At 42.5% G+C, this 18,483-nt stretch overlaps 1 protein-coding gene across 5 annotated transcripts in view; it reads right to left on the bottom strand.

Moving 5' to 3' along the window:
- The window catches only part of SLC4A11 (solute carrier family 4 member 11), a 100,039-nt gene that overhangs the window by 25,065 nt on the left and 56,491 nt on the right, over positions 1-18,483 (bottom strand). For all 5 annotated transcript variants that reach the window (XM_054202958.1, XM_054202955.1, XM_054202957.1 and 2 more), the window contains 6 exons: positions 16,270-16,476; positions 11,206-11,290; positions 3,419-3,544; positions 2,451-2,564; positions 1,443-1,575; positions 1,062-1,135 (listed from right to left, as the gene is read on the bottom strand). In XM_054202958.1, the coding sequence (XP_054058933.1) occupies positions 1,062-1,135; positions 1,443-1,575; positions 2,451-2,564; positions 3,419-3,544; positions 11,206-11,290; positions 16,270-16,476 (739 nt within the window). The remainder of the gene's footprint in view (positions 1-1,061; positions 1,136-1,442; positions 1,576-2,450; positions 2,565-3,418; positions 3,545-11,205; positions 11,291-16,269; positions 16,477-18,483) is intronic.

Consider the following 18,483-nt stretch of genomic DNA (forward strand, 5'->3'; position numbering starts at 1 on the left):
CACAGCTACACAGTTAGCAAGGAGAAAGCAAAGTATCCCAGAACAGCTTCTTCTTCACCAACGTTTGTCTAAGCAGGCTATTTGAAAGATGCAGGTGTTCTGCAGAGGAAAAAACCCTCTGATTGCACAATCAAAGCATATGCCCAAGGAGACAAATTAAGGATTCCCAATGAAGTGAGAAAATATCTCACTACAAATTGCTTCGCTGTGTCAAACCTGCTCTTTGAAGGTGTTCTTGCATGCAAGATACCATAATGAGCCAAGCCTGAGGATCCTGAAAACAAGCAATGAGCTCAGCATTAGGTACATCCTGAAGGATTTCAGGGGATAGCCCAAGCTTGCAGCTGCTGGACAATAGGTCCTAACAAACAAGGAATGTAGACTTGGCCAGCTCCTCACCTGGATGAACAGAAAGGTTGCCATCCATGTGGCATTACTGCTAACATCTTTCACCTTCACAAATATCTCTGGACAATCCTGATCGGGTCAAAGAAAGATACCAGAGAAATTTGGCAAATCCCAAGGTTGCTCGTGGATACTCAATGTAGAACTTAAAGCAAAAATGGGGACCAAGTGGCTGGAAAGGGCAGAATAGCTTTAGGAGCATGCTGAAAAGCACTGCAGTTGTTATGCTGCCATTAGAGAAGGGTCTCAGAGCTCACGTAAGAATGGGCAATCTCAAGCCACCTTTCAACTCCCCTCCATGTAGTTTTAATAACGTGGCAAGAAGAGAGGTCAAGATACACTGTGTTTAAATTGGACTTTTTTTTTTTTGACAGGACCATTCAAAGTATTAGAAGACTTTCACAGCAACGTTAATATGACTTCTCCGTTTGTTAAGTTATGACGCTAATCTCAGCTAACTGAAATTTGAGTTGATAGAAATCCTGCATATTCAGGTAAACTGCGGACACAGGGCTGCTTCAATCTCGCACACTCATTTTTTTTTTCCCCTTAAGACCCTGAATGAACATGGAACAAGCAAACATCACGCATATTTGCAGCCTTGACAAGGAAGCAAAGCAGAGATCTGCACTGAAAAACATTGTTGCAAGACTTACCTTTAATAATGCCTTTGAAGGCATCAAGTACAAACGTGATGGATATAAAAAGTGCAATTATTTCTTCTGTTGACCTGTGGAAAAAATCCAAGGAATATAGCCATTAGCAGAGTCTGCATTCAACTCCATTCAAAGGAAAATCAGCATATTCATGCATTAACACAAAAATATACCAATTTTAGTTAGACTCCACCTCAGGAAACAAAACCTAGTGAATCTTTAAAAGCTTCTTTCAAGCTGGAACAATAAGCTGAAATGATACTAGCCTCATCTCACAAAATACATTTTGCAGCAAGTTTGTAATTAAGGAGCTTGTGGAATGTATAATTTTTCCATTTGGTGAATAATCTGATCAAAATATGACTTCTTGAAAATAGCTACCTTTTAAAGAGCTTCATCAGAAGACTGAAATTAAAGAGGGAGTACATCACAAGGAAAAAGCTGTTCCACAGTCCAATCCAGGCATAGAAAGCACTGAAATCCAAGTTGTAGTCATCACAGATTCCTCGGATGACTGCAAAAATGAAGCATTTCACACATCAGATTAAACTTTTGTTATTACCACCCTGTGCTTCCCATCTGCTTGATGGCAAAAAGAACCAATTTGAAGACTGCACTGCAATGCGCTTATGGCAGATAGTATTAAAACCCTGGTCTTACACTCCCATATGGACTCCCACTGGACCAACCCAAATCGTTCTCCTCCCTCTTCTTTCCTCCACTAGAAACAGGGAGAAGCACTTGGAAGACTTTCTCCAACACAGATCAAAGCATCTTTCCTAGGGATCAAGGCCACAAAAACCAGCCCTTGGAATTTGCTCTTGCTGACATTTCGGGATGCTGTTGAGTAAGGGAGCTCGTACATGCTTTCGCACCACCTGTCACTGCACTGCACACAAAACCTCATGTCTTAAGCCTTTCAAGCTAGTCATAGCCCATGTGATTGTTCCTACAGGTATTGAGTTTTCCCCTTTACACCTCTGGCTCAGTAGTATCAGCTTGCAGCCGTAACTGGAAAGCTATTGATCACACCTTAGAAAAAAAAAAAAACCAACAAAAAACCTTTGTCTTAGGCTCTTATCCTCAAGTTGGATGCAGCCACATGAAAAAAACATCATATGAAAAAGATTTCCTCCTTGAACCAGAAGATGTGCTCATTCTCAAGCAATGTTTTTTCTATGCAAAGATGTTCCTTTAGAAACCAGCTTTAACTAAACCTGAATCAAATTCCTCCTCTCTCCCTTAGCACCAGAAGGGAGGTATTTTGGTATTAATTTATTAAACAAATTCACCTAAAACTAACATGATTGGAAGGTTATTGTACAAGGTCCCATTTTTCACTAATTGCAATCACCTCAGTCCCTTGATATACACATTTAACAGACTTACCATTAATGTAGAGTGCTAAAGGAGCTGTAGTTAGGAGTACAACTAGAGGTTGCCCTGAAAAGAGTGCGTAAAGCAGCCCTCCAATACACTGGCCGACGATTGTCTTCTGCACATCTACAAGTGATTAGGAAGGACAGAAACAAACAGGGTTTTTAATGAACACTTCCCTGACCAAGGAGCATTTACAGAGCAGAGAAGCCAACTACTAACAAGTAGGAGCAATGCTTAGAGGGTACAGAGGTAAGATACTGAGAAAGCAAAAAGTGACCCTTTGCTAGCAAACTTGTACCAATAATTTAGGAAGCTATCAGGTTTCCAGATGTTGAACTATGAAAGTTGGGTGGGCTTTTTTTATTTGGTTTGGGTTTTTTTGGGGGTGGGGTAGGTGGGGTTTTTTTGTTGTATTTGTTTGCTTGTTTGTTTTTTGTTTGGTTTTTTTTTTTAGTTCTTTTGGGGGAAGGGTGGGTGTTTCGCATTTTTTTAATTGATATTTATTTTATTTTAAATGGCTATAAAAACATAATCAGTGTTTGTGGAGGCCTTCAGGACAAGATTTCAACTAAGACTTCTATGAACTGCTTTAGGGCCACAACTGGGACCGAACAAAGCATCCAGCTTCGGTTTTTGGTATGGCTGTACCAGTGGTTTGGATACTTGCAATCGAATTCAGATGAAAAGCACAGGAGCTTGTACTAGGAAAAATGTGCAGATAACTACGTAGTTATAAAGTGAGCATCATTTAAAAATACAGTAGCATATATCTGTATCAGTCCAAATCAGATGATACTATCCAAAGTAGTGTTCAATGTTTTTAGTCTTCTGAGAAAAAGTCACAAACATGACGATTAGAAAAGCCTTCAGTGGCATTCTGTTAATCAAATAAAAACTATCAGAACTTCCTGTGACCACAGCGACTCAGCTTGAATACATGGAATCCTATAACAGATGCACAAAAGTAATAAACTTACCAATAACTCCTCCAGTGTTTTCATCATTGAGTGACCCAAACGCAATGGATGGAAGGAGGCAGGCAAAATACAGAAAGATCATAGTTGTGATGTATTTTCCTATAGCTTTGTTGTTTCCAATAACACCTAGTGCAAACCATAACAAAAAGTCATGTTTGTACCTCCCACTTGTAAAGCATTGAAACCCGACTTGCATCAGCCATATGTACCACTAGTTCTTTTAATACTGAAAGGCAGAAGCGGAAATTCAGTCCACAGTTTAGTCTTAAATGTATAGATAGGTCTTTAACATTTGCTTTTGCATAACCATGCTCTTTTATTTATCTGGGATCAGAAAAAGCAGCACCAACGTGCCACCAGACTGCTTCAACAGACATTTCTGGCATCATCAAAATAGGAAACACTAGAAACTTTTTCTTCAGTTTTGCCAGCCCCAAAACCTTGGAAGACAATCAAAGCAGAAGCCATAAGTTTAGGGTTCATAAACCCTCCACCCCCTGCCTTTTTAACACCAACTTTATAGGTATTCTGGGCTATGCCCTGAACGGGCTTCACAATGATCACTCGTCTTCGCAACTCATGATGCTGTAGGCAGGAAAACATGAAGCACTTCATTTTTCCCTAGGCAGAAATCTGAGGTTATAGGCTTGAATCAATAATATGCTATGCTGAGCCAATTAATGCTAGCAGACTTACAAAAACAAATAGCACAAGAGGTCAGGAATGCGTACATTAAGAGTTCTGCTTTAAAAAAGCCCTTCTGAAAGCATGGCTTCTTTCTTTTCCATCCGCTCACCCCCTCTCATCTCCATCGGAAAAAACACATCAGGCCAAAACAAAAGCAGCCAGAAAAAGAATTAAAGTGTCATAATATGAATTTAAGGGCCTCTGAAGTAGCTTCCCTTCCCTTTCCTGTTTTCGGGCTGATGTCCATCCCCAGTGAGCTCGTACCACACAAGAGAAAGGATAAGAGATGACAACAGCTGATATCGCTCAAGGAGAACTTAAGTTTTTCCACAGAACAGCATCTTCAAAAAGGATACACCAGAGGGCCTTTTCAAAGAAAACCCTGAAACACCCTTCAACCATGTGCCACCATCCTTCGTGATGCCACTGCTGCGAGACACTTGGACAAGCTTGGAGTTGCCCAGTTCCCCTTTCTGGAAGCCTCCTGAGCAGTAAACTCCCACACAGACACTGACCCCTAAGCTCCCAGATGCCCATCTAGCCTTTGCTAGCATCAGTCCCTTGCTGAGAGAGGTGCAAGCCAATGAGCTGAATCAGAGAAAGGAGCCTCTTTGCATTAGAGGCTGTTGGTGCAACACTGAGAAAATCTGGACATTGCCAAAACAGACCAACTGTATCACTAGAATGAAAACAAAACAAAAAAAACCCACAACAACAAAGAGCTATCACTCAATGACTTGGGATCTTATCTAACATCCGTTTTCTGCACCATTTGCAGTGCAGATGTAAGGACAGAAGGAGGATTCAAAAACCAAAAAAAAAAAAATCAAAGATGATGTGTAACGAACAGGCAGCTACACGAAAAAGGACACCTTGTGAAGGCTCCTGTTCACAGACACGAGAGGAACAGACAAATAGGACTGCTGATACTCAGCATCCTCAAAAAAGGGGCAGGGGCTGAAACTTGACAGGAGACATCTCAAACATGCAAATATGAGCCTGACCTTCCAAGAGTCACAGGACCAGCTGTTTCAAGGCAGATTCCTTTCAATTTATTGTGAAGATTCAGAAACCACAGACCACATTCCTGACCACTCTTGGCAACCAAAAGGCCTGAAATTTACTTCTTGCAGATGAAGCTTTCTCATGTGATCTTGAGACCAACAGCTGCAGGCTCCTACCTCACACTCCCAAGTGCCCGAGACATTTAGAGAAAAGGAAAGACTTGGCAGGGCAAACAGTGGACCAAGTGGTAGTTTTATAAGTAGAAATGGTCACATCCTTGTTCAAAGGACTCTGTTCAAAAAGCAGTATTCTGGAGCAGCACAAAAGAGTCTTTCCAACATGAAAGGTCAGAGGCAACAATTCCTGAAAGCTTTGAAATCATTCAAAGAGAGACAACAAGGACCAGACAAGCAACTAATATTGAAAAAAACCCACCTCATTTGCTGAGCAGAGAAAGCTACATAAGTGATGAGGTGCTTTCTAAAAAACTTTCAGGTAGATACATCGTAGTATGACAGGGCAGAAGGAAGGAAGAAGCCTTGAAGAGCATCACAAAAGATCATGCATGGCTTTTAGTTTCAGCTTCAATCCTTGCAAAGCAAGCAGCAGGAGCCCTTGCTGATCATGGAGGTCCTTATGCCACATCATGGGGGGGGTGTCTGAGGCTTCCAATACAAAGCAGTACTTTCTTTAGTCCATAATCAGCCACAAGATCCAAGAAGCAAAAATCCCTACTGGTGGGCAGCAAGATTCCCTTCATAAGGGAGACAACTACATCACATTAAACATACTCTTTCACAAACATCATTAATTACTCTTTAATTGCAGTTAAAATCATGAACAAATACCACCTCCTTGTACAGACTCACCTGAGACAAGCACTAAAATCCAGTATTAACCACAGTTTACCTTTTGCCTCTTTAAAGTCAACATCTGGCTAAACATTTTCAGGGTCTATTTGCAACGCAGGGACTGACATTATTTAGAAGAAGGTGGGCTGCATTATGATGGTATTTCATCTGCAGCAGGCTCATAAAGCCATTGAAAAATGTGTCACTCCAACTGCACAATGTAAATTTGTAGCATAAAATCAACTCTCAGTCCAGCTGTGAAATTTGAGTAGCTGACTATTACAGAAGCAATCCTTTGAAATTAAGGTACATCTACACATTGACAGGGGAAGCAATTTTGTTCATCAACACGACAATTCTATTTTACTTGCTTGAACTTCTGAAACAGTGTAATTTTTAAAGACAAGGTTAGAGTTTCAGAGAATACTGCAGCATTGCTTGCCTCACTTTGCTTGGTACTCTGCATCAATAAGTTAATGACCAAGAGACCCAGAGACTGGGACTAGAGCTCCTTAAATCTACTAATTGTAGATTTACTGAATCAAAATTGAGACAGATGGACATTCTATGAAATGTCTGACTATTAATGTTCTTTCCCAATTCTCTGAAATATTCAATGCAAACCAAATTTAGTTATACTGATCTGCAGCACAGCAGCAAGGATATGTCTACTAAAGCCCTAATTAAAAAAATATATCACCTTTCAATGGTAAAAAACACACAGTAAGGCTATCTGTCCACAGGTTTTGCCCCATAAAAACTCAAAGCATTACAAACATCTGCTAATACCCTCAAATCTGGGCTTTCACTTATGTTAGTAGCTGCTGGACTCTGCCCAATTTTCTGAAGATGAACAGAAAATGAATCTTCCCTAAAGTCCTATAAAGAGTAAATCGCAACAGAAGCGAGACTAAGAATTTAACTGGAAAAGCAAATCTACTCTTACTGATTTTAGAGCACAGAAGCCAAGCATATGCTCAGACTAGAGAAGTATGAAGAAACAAATCAAGAGCTCCGAGCTTTCCTTTATTCTGTTTCTTTCAGCCCATTTCTCTTGAAGTGCTAGTCTCTTGGAAGGAAACATCCACAGACAAAACAAGATGCTTTTATGCATCTTTAATGCATTCCCATCCACCACTGACACAAACAGAGATTTCAAAAGCATCATAGCTGCAAACCCAGGTCGTGATGCCCTAGAGCATCCAACAAGTCAGTCTTTAAGTGGCCGATAACTTTTACACCAAGGTGATGTTTAAGAATGAAGGGCTGCAGAGTGATGCAGGAGCTACCCCATTACGTAACCTAGAGCAGCAGAGGCACTGAAGAGAAGGCAAAAAAACATATCTGCAATCCCTTTATTTTGTCTCCTCCCTCAGGAATGCAATCCTGCCAAACAAGGCGGCCAGTGCAACCAGGTGGGAAAGTCGATAAAGATTTGGCACGTGCCACAGCCAATCCACAGTCAAGATTTTAGCAGGTTTAAGCTCTGTGCTATCTTAGACAGAGAGCAAGACAAAACTTCCCTTTCAAATCCCATTTTTCCAGTGCCTTCAAGCCTTCCTTCTAAGCTTGCCTGCATTACAGGGAACTTTGGAGATCTCCCCCTCCCGCAAAACACCACCACCAAACCCTGGGGATGCTGCCAGCAGATGCGCTCACGTTACTCTCAGGAGCTGCTTAGGGACCCTCTGCAGGACCAAGGACAGGGAGGAATCCAGATCTCCAGCTGAACTACCCACCCGCCACAGCAGTGTGCCGAGGACACAGGTCAAGAAAAACGCGGGGAAACAGAATACATCTCAGCTCTCCTCCCTTCCCTTCCCCTTCCCTCCCAAGAGGCGAAGGGATACGGCAGAACGCAGCATCAAAGCTCACCATAAGAACCTCAGGCATCTCAAGTTTCCTCCTGGGCACTCCAAGCACTACATTTGTGTTTATTCCTCTGTGTTGTACCAGAAAACACATACTGAAGAATAAGGGTAGCAACTTTAAGGGGTTTCAGGAAACTTGTAGCTGAGTCCAGGCAGAATCCCCTCCTTCATTCAAACCAGTCTCAAAATAAAAAAACAAAACAAAAAACCAACCAAAAAAACCAAAAAACCACCAGGAAGCTCCTATGGTTCAACTGAATCTTTAGGAGTTTAGGAGTAATAATATTGATACACGTGTGTTCTGAACTTATTTGACAAGATCAGAATGAAGTTCTCTACAAACATTTTTTTTTTTTAAAGAAAGCAGAATCCCATAGACAGAGGTTGTAATTGTTAAAATGAGACTACAAGCCAAATTGTGTTAATCCTAACTTTAAAGGAAAGTTACAGGTGTTCTTAGGTTCATCATAATCCAATTGTTCATCTTCAGATGCTCCTGTTGGAAGACACCTACTACAAGCCATCCATATCACTGAAGTCCTGGAGCAAGAGTTTAGAAAATTCTTCCTTAATCCTTGCATGTTCAGTAAAACCCACAAGACTTCTACAACCCAAAGCAGACCTAAAATTGACAAATTCCTAATCTGTAGGGGAAAAAAAAAAAAAAGATGATTCCTTTCTTTCCTCTCCCAAATCATGATGGTTAAGGATAATTTAATGTCCAGCTTTGCAGAGCATGTGAAGACCAATCCCACAAAAGTCCAACTGACAAAACATTTGCTGGCCCTACAAAAACCTTATTATTTATCACCCTGCCCTTAATCAGTTTATCTGTCTAAACCAAAACCCCAGGATGCTTCTCAGATTGAGGATTTAGAGACTTGAACCATTCAAAAAGAGGCATCTTTGTACTTCAGAGCTCTTTGATGATACACGTGTGGTTGTCTGCAGTGCAGATACTTGGATAGCTCAAATCCCCAATGTTCTGGTACACTGCTGCTTTGAGATGGTCCAGGAATTTCACATTCCTGATCACCTTCAGTCTTGGTGGTTTATGGCAGATGCTTTATGCTCCATCTGGTTTCTATTCCACACAGATCCTTAAAGAATTCATCCTAATTTCTGGTTTCTGGGAAGAAATGGCACATACTAACATACGTAGGTTTTTGAAAATCCTCTTTTCCCCATATCCTATTTGAAAGATCAAAACTGCTCCTAAGGTGAGTACTTCACATTTGAGCTGCAGTAGTTCTTGAGTTTCACTTAGCTCATTTCTGCCTCTTTCACTCTCCAGAAATTGTACACCAATGCACTGACACTTTTTAACATATATTTGCATTTTATAGCAAAACCATTTTTCTGAAATATTTGTAATGCTGGATTTTCACTCTGACAGTATTTCATCACTTTGGGCAGATACAACCAAAGGAACAAGTCTTTCAAGCTAGACACTCCCAGCACCTTGTTTAGGCCAAACCTGATCTGCTGTGTACATGAGTTCATGGCAAGCTTGCAGACCTGGCTACAGCCAACAGCCCCAGGGCTGAGAGGCAGCATGTGCAAGTTAACTTGGATGCGTGCAGAGCTAGAACATGGACCCTGAAATGGATTTCTAAGTCTGCTGAGAGACAATGTTGGCTGCAGGACCATCGCATGATGGTTTTTGTGCTTGTGAACCTGCTGGGCTCAGGACACTGACAGGCATAGGTAGAGCAAGCAGACACTGCTCTTTCTTGAGATGAACATAGGTTCCCACAGGATGCTTCTCCCTGAACAGTAGTCCCGCAGCACTTCTAAAGTGCTTCACTATCCCTTTATAATGAAAGGTTAGACTTTGACAGCCCTACAAAGCAACAGCAATACAAACGAAGTGTCTGGAACCCACTCCAGAGGTATCCAGATTAGGATCCTAAGTCCCCTACCAGATCTGGTGCCAATGATGCACACATCAAGAAATATTTTTTCTGTTTTACCAGACTCCTTGCTGCTATTCTGAAAATAATTGCTTGTCCCCCTTCCTCCTCAATATGCCCTCAATCCCCAGAGAACATAGCATTAGCTTGACTTCAAACAGAGCTTGCCCTCCTTCCACCCCAAGCAAACAGTTTCTTCCCAGCAGTTACAATGCACGCGGAGAAAGCATCCAGCACTCAACCAGTGTGCTAAGCCAACACCTCATCCCATTTTATTCTTCTCAGTAGAGTGGATACCACTAACTGCAAAACACATCGTGGTGGATGGAGCATTCCTAGTCAAAGCTGGATCTTTGTGGAAAGCAACTACTCGGCAACTTCCCCAGCATCTCCTTCAGCCAACAGCCAATTGCTCTGTTCCTCTGCTGGTGGTGACCATCCCTGTTGAAATGTCGCAGAGAACTCACATCCATACCCTGCTCTTGCTTGCTCTCAAGCTTAAGCTCCTGTGGAAGGTAGCTTTGCACTAGAATACTTGGTGTGCAAAATGAGGCTTGGGTATGCATCTTGTTTTCTTATGCCAACTCCAAGGTAGATAACCCTCAGCAGAGGTGTAGTGGGGAAGGCTGGGACACTGACTTGAGCAAAGGAGGATTTAACAGCAGGAAGGTGTCTGATAGAGCCCCGAGATTCTCCCTGCCTACACTCTGCATCTTTATTTTATGCAAACTTTCTGGGATTGATACTTGAATATATTAGCCAGCTCCCCAATAAGCTGTATGAAACCGAACATTTTGATGGCAGGCTGAGGCTCTGTAATCGTGGTTTGCCTTGAAGACTTTTCACAGCTTAAGAATCTCTGAAAGTGAAAGTTTGAAAGTGAGAAGGGAGAAAGCAACTCTTAAATCCACCAGGGCCATTGTGGGAGCTATATAAAGCCCAAAACCTGAGGCTCAATATAAACACTGTAATGCTGGCTCTTGTGATCTGGCTACAGCAGACAAGCTATATCCTGTTTTTAAAAGGACCGAGCTGAAGTTACTACAACTCAGATTTTGTTTAAGCATTCTCAACTCCCATAGTATCACCATAATTGCTACTGATGGTGGCTTGCAAAGACAGCAGAAACGGCCTATTAGGCCAGCGCCGAATAATTAGGTTGCAATGAGTTGCTCTGTATCTACACACGACAATAATCAATCCATTTAATCACCTCATTGCTTAATAAAAATTAAAATCCTCATCTACATACAGCTAGCATCTTCGTTAAAGGAACATTGCAAGATTCTCATGTATACGGTGCTGCACTGCCTATTCACAGGCTTTTGTCAAAATATTCTAATAAGAAAAAAGAGTATTACATGTATCAAAGAACACATTCAACGCACACTGTAAACAGGACATCGCGTCACAAAAATTCAAAATCAGGCCAATGCTTTCATAAACATTGGCCAACATACCGTCAGTGAAGTCCAAAGCGTACACTGGAAATCTTCGTGCAATGTCATCAGAAATCCCCTTGCCAACATTGAGAAACTCATGCAACTAAAGAAAGGAAGGAAGTGCTGTGTCAGTTTAAAGGCTCGTGCATTGTTAAAGAGATTAACCTCCTTATTCAATACTGATAGGAGCAAAACTAGTCATTTTGAATAGGGCATTCAAATCAGATTTTGTAATGATAATAAAAATAAACTCTTCGCACTTCAATTTATATCCTCAAAAGCATTGTAAAAGATAAAATCCCCTAGACCACGCTGTCTTCCTCCCTTCCTTCCCTTTTCCTCCTCCCATTCATATCTGTATCCCTGCTTTGCAGGTGAGGGAGCTGATGCACAGCATGACCCACTGAAAACACTTTGGCCAACAGCAGGATTGGACCTTAAGTACCCTGGGCTGAAACATCAGGTCAGAGATGCCTTTGCCACCCCCCTAGCCAACTTCTTTTTCTTTAGATGCCACTATAAAATTTTTCCCCAAATTGACTCAAAGCCTCTGAAAGGGGATCCCCAGTAAATGCTCCCATTCCTTGGCATTGCCACAGGCAAGGGAGACCTCAAATAGATGTAAGGGAACTAAGACTGTCTACAAGTCAAACTCCACCAAAACAGAACAAGCTTTAGTAACTTCACATAACCAAGCCATAATTTCTGCCCATTAAAAGACAGTAGGATCATTGTGAAAGGGTTCCAAAAACCTAACATGTTGTTCCCTTTTATGTCTGGTTTGGAGGCCTGCAAGGTGCAGTATGATTGTTTACACAATCCGGTGCTCACCACAAGCAATAAGGAGTTTTTCAGAAATTGTGACAGATGCTATTGACTTACAGCCTCCCAGTTCTCACAGCTACATCCTTACATAAAGCACATGGAAAACGTCAGAGTAGGCAACACTTGCAAATGAGGCACCTGTCAGATTTTTTCCTGTTATCCTCAACTCAGAGTACACATACTACTCTGAACATCAAATGCACCTTTATACAGTGCTAATTACCCCAGCTGTCTCTAAAAAATTTCATATGTTTGTTGCAGAACTAAACACAGAAGACTTATAACCTCTGCTAGGAGGGAAGCCACAGATCCAAAATTTACACCAACAGATCACCTCAAAACAGCATGGACATCTTCCTTTAGCTGGTTATGTTGAAACTGATAAAAACTACTGCTTTAGAAAGGACTTGACACTACAGTGCTCATTTAACAGACTACACCAACTTTGCCTTTTCTCATGGGACTCACCTGCTTTGCAGTGCCTGGAAGATCAGAGCAATAAGTAAAAGACAACAAGGAAACCTCTCCTTTAGAAGGAATACACTGGGCATGGCAAACACTAGGGTCTGGGGAGCAAAAGATACCTCAGAGGACCGGCTCCTTTATCAGTGACTATTACATATTTCAGCTACTTAATTCTGTTGCATTTTGCCAAAACACCTGTATTACTTTAGGACAGTTTTAACTCTCAATCAGGGTGAAAAAACAGCAGACATTATCATAACATCTGCATTTTAAGCATTCCCGAAAAAGCTATGAGCTTAAACTATATTTGGAGGCGTATTTGGACATCAAAGCCATATGCACTTGAAAAGCAATTTAATTTTTTCCCCCCAGAAAGACATTCCTGAAGGCACAAGTCAGACAGAGAATCACAATAGCTTTAATAACTAATATGTTTACTCGTCTTCCTGCAGTGAGTATGGGGAAAACGATGCTTGGGGTATCTCATCTTCCAGGGAAGAAGCCACATGCTTGCTACTGGCCCAGGGAGGGAAGAGGCACTCATGCACATTGCCTGTTCGTAGGCAGCAGTGAGTGTACAGAAGAGAAAAGCACTGCATAACTTCTTGTTCCACAAGGCACTTTGAGGCGAGTTTGAAAGAAGGGGAGGCAGTGGGTTACGCCCAATACCCCCAATTCCTTCATGCATTTATTTCTTGCATGTGTGCTGGTTTAGCCTAGGGTGCGGCATGAGGATGTCAAGCTAAAAGTCTCACGAGTGGCTAAGTATGGAGAAAGCTGTTTCTGCTGTATGGCTCACCCTCCTCTTAATTTCCTCTCTGCCTACTAACTTCATACTCAGCTTGGGTTGGGTTACACTAAGAAGAGAAATGACCAAGTCTACTGACCTCTGGAGTTACTGCCCTTTTCGGTTTTACTTTTATTCCCCAACCTACCCACCACACATCTTCATCGTCTAACTCTACTCCAGACATGTTTCAGTCTGGCTTTTGCCTCCTGCCATCTTTTCTGAGCTTGCATCTCATCTGGTTTCCAAAAATCTTGGAAAGCATAATGCTGACACTTCATTCTTGCCTTTTTCAATTTGCTTCCTCATACACTCTGGTGCTGGGCATTTCTTTGACTGTCATTCCCCGCTTCTTTCTTCTTCAGTGGGTCAAGTTTGGCTGACCCATTGGCTTTCCATTCCTGCTCATGGTGGCACCTCCCTCACAGCACTGTCGTCTTTGATTTAACATCCTTGGTGCTAGGCGGCCTTATTCAGAAAGTCTTTCTTTCCCAAAGTTACATTCCCCACCAAGTTCAAGGCTATTAGCCTTTAGGAACCACAGCTCAGGTACCCCAGCACCAAATCCTCCCTTCAGCCTCCATTCTCCTCCTGTTCTGCAAGTCCTTCCAGTGCTTTGCCTGTATTGCTCCTAATACACCAGAAGGGAAAGAGCATGCAAAAAAAATCCTAGACAAAGCTCATAAATTTTCTGCTCTCCATTTTACAAATCCCTCCAAATCTCTTGCCATAAACAACCATTGTTTGGGTTAGAGACTAAACCAGTACTATGAGTTACACAGCCAATTAGAAAATACCTGCTCCAACACCACCAACCCTTTCTCAGTCCTCCATCTAAAACACTGGGAGGGTTGCACAGCTATTTTACACAGACCAGAGACACACGCTATCCTTCCTCCTCCTGAGCCAACATAGCCCAGCCCTCTCAGCAAATCCACAGAGGTATCAAACCGACACAAAAATCACAGCCAGAAAGCATCAGAATCGTTAGGGGCTCCTCCATGAACCAAATCACAATTAGATGCCTCAGTAAACAAGAGGATTTCAGGCTGACTTAATTATGACTGAGTATGTAGCCTTGCCTAAATAATCCTCCGAGATGAGCCAAAGCAAACTGACTGTGCTGTAGGCACAGCATGGTATGCAACTGTCATGTTCAGTATTTCAGTAGAGGTAAAAACAAGCACTTGCAAAAATCCCACTCATACACAGAGCATTCGATAGGCCCATTTCTCTCCCATCACGACAGGGCCAAGGGAAGAAAGGAGGCAGATCGTTATGTTATGAAGAGACTTTACCCTCCTGGCCCATCTTGAGGGTTCACTTGTAATAATACAGTAGCTCTGGATTAGGGTATTTATTTCACTGGGGGTGATTCACAGGTTGAAATTACACCCCTGGTCTCATATGAATTTGTGCTCCTATTAAATGCTTCCTTTCTAGAAGGCCATCGCACAGGGCAGGCAGAAGGGGAGGAGATGCTGCTGAAGATAGTTCCTATGAGAGCTGAGGAATGCAGGTTATGATCTCAAATCAACCTCACTTCTCTAGGCAAATCTTTGCTTGCCAGGAAAAGAAATCTCCATTCCAGTTCTTAAGGTCTATGCTGGCAAGGTGAGGTGAGGGACAGCTTCTTCCAAGAGACATGAGAAAGCAGAGTTACTACTACACAGGCTACGTCTCCTGCGAGCTGAAGGATAAGATATTTTAAAAACAACTATTTACCAAATCCAGACCAATAATGGTCAATGCCAAGAGCAAGCACTAAAGAAGCAAGCATCACTGTCTACAGCACTGGCTCAGAGCCATCACAGATCTGCTTGGCCAAGACTGCTTGCCCAGCATGGCAGGTAGGAACACCACTTCTCAGGGCCAATGCCTACAAACTCAGTGTTGCAACCAGCCCTCCTGCTCACCAAACCACAGAGCAGAAAGTCTTCTACAGACATTTAAAAAGGGCTAGTTTTGCACAAGACAGTCAGACACTTCAACTGCTCTACCAAAAAACCCTTTGAATGAAGTGCAAAGGGTTAAACACACTTTACCTAAATTACATTACTGCAAGTACTCCAAATACCACCCTTCTGAATGGCCTAGGTTTGAAGAGAGTTTCAGGGTTTGTTCTGCAAACTTAAGAGCAGGTATGGGGCCTAGCAAAGTTCAAAGGACTACCTATAAGCAAGGGGATTCTGCAGGAAAAACATGAGCTTTGCTCATTTCCAGATGTGCAGATCAAAACCCTTTAAATCTATTCCAGCGAAAAAAAAAAAGTGGTAAGTTAACCAGCTTTTGCACTGCAGGCAACCCAAAGCTTTAGGGTTATTTCTAATTCAGGGACAGGAGCAGCAAGCTAGAGATGGCATAGTTTGTTTTTCAGGTACGCTGTCTGGTTAAAGAATGAATTTCTGAACGGAAAAGCGAAGTGATGACCAATACACAGGAAATTCCAGAAAAGAAAGCTGAATTACAGCATTTCCCTCGAACTTCAGAGCACAAAGCAAGTAACATTTTACAGAGCTACAGATCAAACAGTGAGAAGTCAGGCCAAGTACTGACAGGCAACTTAAATGAAATTACCATACAGGGATGGCCAAGGAGTCTTTTGGCTGCAGGAAAGACAAGCAGCAACTTCTTCAGAGACTTCTGATTGTAAGGATTAAGTACCTTGGACTGACAACACACAGTGATCCATTAATCCCACCCTTGATTAAGCATCTGGAATCAAACTCCTGTAACCATTTCAACCCCCTACTGCTCTGCATCCCTTCAGCACCTGCCTCTGAAGTAGTTGTTTTGGTTTTTTTTAGACTTACAGTAGGAACTGAGGAAGGTGGACATACACACAAGCAGCCATTTGTAGAAACTTCAGTACTGAGAGATTGCTAGGAGAGACCAACGGATGCAAGCAGCACAAGCACTTCACCTCCTTACCCCAAAATCCTTGCAATTATGCATTTGGACCCCACTGAAGCAGGGACATGGCAGGAGATGTTGGCCAGCCTTACCTTGAGTGGCTTAGGACCGTGTGCCTTGTGTCCATCGCTCATCCCTGAAGGTCTCTGATTCACCACTGTCAACAAGTGGCGTTGGTGGACTAAGGCTTCCTTGAACTCCTCTTCAGTTTTGGTTTCTAGGAGTTTCTGCCGAAAGGTTATATCTGAAAACATAGTGGCAAAGGTCCTGCCCACTTCTGTGGCTGTTTTGGTACTTTTCTGAGCAGAAAAAAAGAGACAGAAAAAACAACCCTTGTAAAATTATCTCCATTCACTTCCAAAAGTTAAACCCACTGATTTGCCCCATTGGGCATCATCTGAAGAGCACGCTGCCTGGCTTCCAGGACTCCAGAGACCACCAATGGAGACAGGCACACGTGGAAGCTGCTGGAGATGAACACACCAACCACAGCAGGATCCTGTGAAGGCACCAACGGGTCCTGACCAGAAGCACTGATCGGTCTTAATCAACTTCCCAGGACTTGAGCCAAAGCTGAATCATGCTGAGCACTCATTTTATCCACAGTCTCCCTTCGAGGCTGCTAAAACTAAACACATAAGAGTCTTTGCTATCCTACAGTAACTGAGCAATACTGCTACTGAGGTGGAGAGACACTGTAGTCAAGGTTCCTGCAGGTAGAAGTGTCCTGATGTCTTTTCTGGAAGATTGAAATTATTGTGCACATCTGCTTCATCAGCTTCCTATTTTCTGGGCATTAAAACTCAATTTGGTTGGTCTCTTCGGGGCAATTCTGACAGGACAAGTGGAGATTTAGAGCTCTCGGATAAAGTAACTACTGGCACAAAGGAAAGCATAGGAAAGAAGCAGCTGAGCACGCACACAATCAGCACTGTGTATCTTCACCAAATGCCTGGAAGGGACAGGAGACTCAAAACATATAAAAGAAAAAAGTGCCTATCTGCAGGCTTTAACATTCCTGTGAGCCACAGGCATTATCTCTAAGGGTCCAGCTTCAACAGTATCCAAGCCCACTTTCCTATTGCTCTAAGCAACTTGGATATTAGACACAAAGGGAATAGTAAAGCAGATTGAGCTCCCCCCATCCCTGCACAAACCCACCAAAACCAAGCTCTGCAAACCCTGACCTGCTCAACTGCTTGTACCACTTTGGTCAGGGCAGATAAGATACATGCTAAAGCAAAGTTATGCCGAATCATAGCTCATTAAGAGCTCCTTTTGATGCAAAGTTTTAACCACTCAGCCTTAGCTACACTCAGCACTCATCATGCAGCAACTGCTCGAGACACCCAAACAACCACCCTCCTTTGGACAGCTTCCAAGCTGCACACATTACTGTGAAAAGTAGTAGCAAGTTACATGATTGATCTATATTAGTTTGCATGATTCATAACAAAGCAGATGAACAATTTTTTCATGAACACAACCATATAAATCAGAGCTGCCTGATGAAGAGACAGGGATACATGGGTGGCACTGCACTAGGCCCAAAATCATCACTAACACTGCACTTGCTCCACCAGTCACAGTGCCCTGCCTTTGCCTCTCTTCCATCACCCTCTCTCCATCACAGGGCGTGTCCCTTGCTAGGACATGTTGAATTTAAGTTTCTAGGAAAGGATTTGGATTTAAGTGAAGATAATATGCTCTGGGAGCTGCTTTTACAATTTGTAAGCTTGGTCCTTTCAAGACTGAACCAGCCTGGATTTCTCATCATAGGGGAGGCTTCTCCTTTCACCTCTAAGAAGCACTGGTCCGTGGGCTGGACGCTGCAAGGGGTTACTTCAAGCTGCCCAACGCTGCTCCCTTTCTTTGCTTTCCCAGAGAGATACGAAACGCTTTGGAGGAAGAGCACAGACATTTGCAAGAGAACAAGTTTTTTTCCATTCTCCATATTAGAGAAAGCCAAGGAACTGGATTCCTCAGCACAACAGATGCCCATTTTCTGGACTTCCCCCTCCCCAGCAAGGCTCATTTAATCTGTTACTGTCAGCAGGTTAATTATTTTAACTGCTGCACCAGAAATGCGTACTTAGAGCTGGCTAGATAAACTCATTTAAAATAAAAAGCATATTGGCAACTGCAGCTCTGCTTGGCCTCCACTCCCTTTCCTTAATTTGATGCTGTCCATTGGAATTGCAAACTTTCAGGATACAAGCGGATGCAGAGCTGTTTGCTGGGTGCTTTGCACGTAGCTGGCTGGAGATAAGCGAACTGCCGTACAATGAAAGAGATCAATGCAATTG

The sequence above is a fragment of the Rissa tridactyla genome, chromosome 5 (assembly GCF_028500815.1).
Source record: "Rissa tridactyla isolate bRisTri1 chromosome 5, bRisTri1.patW.cur.20221130, whole genome shotgun sequence".
Lineage (NCBI taxonomy): Eukaryota > Metazoa > Chordata > Aves > Charadriiformes > Laridae > Rissa > Rissa tridactyla.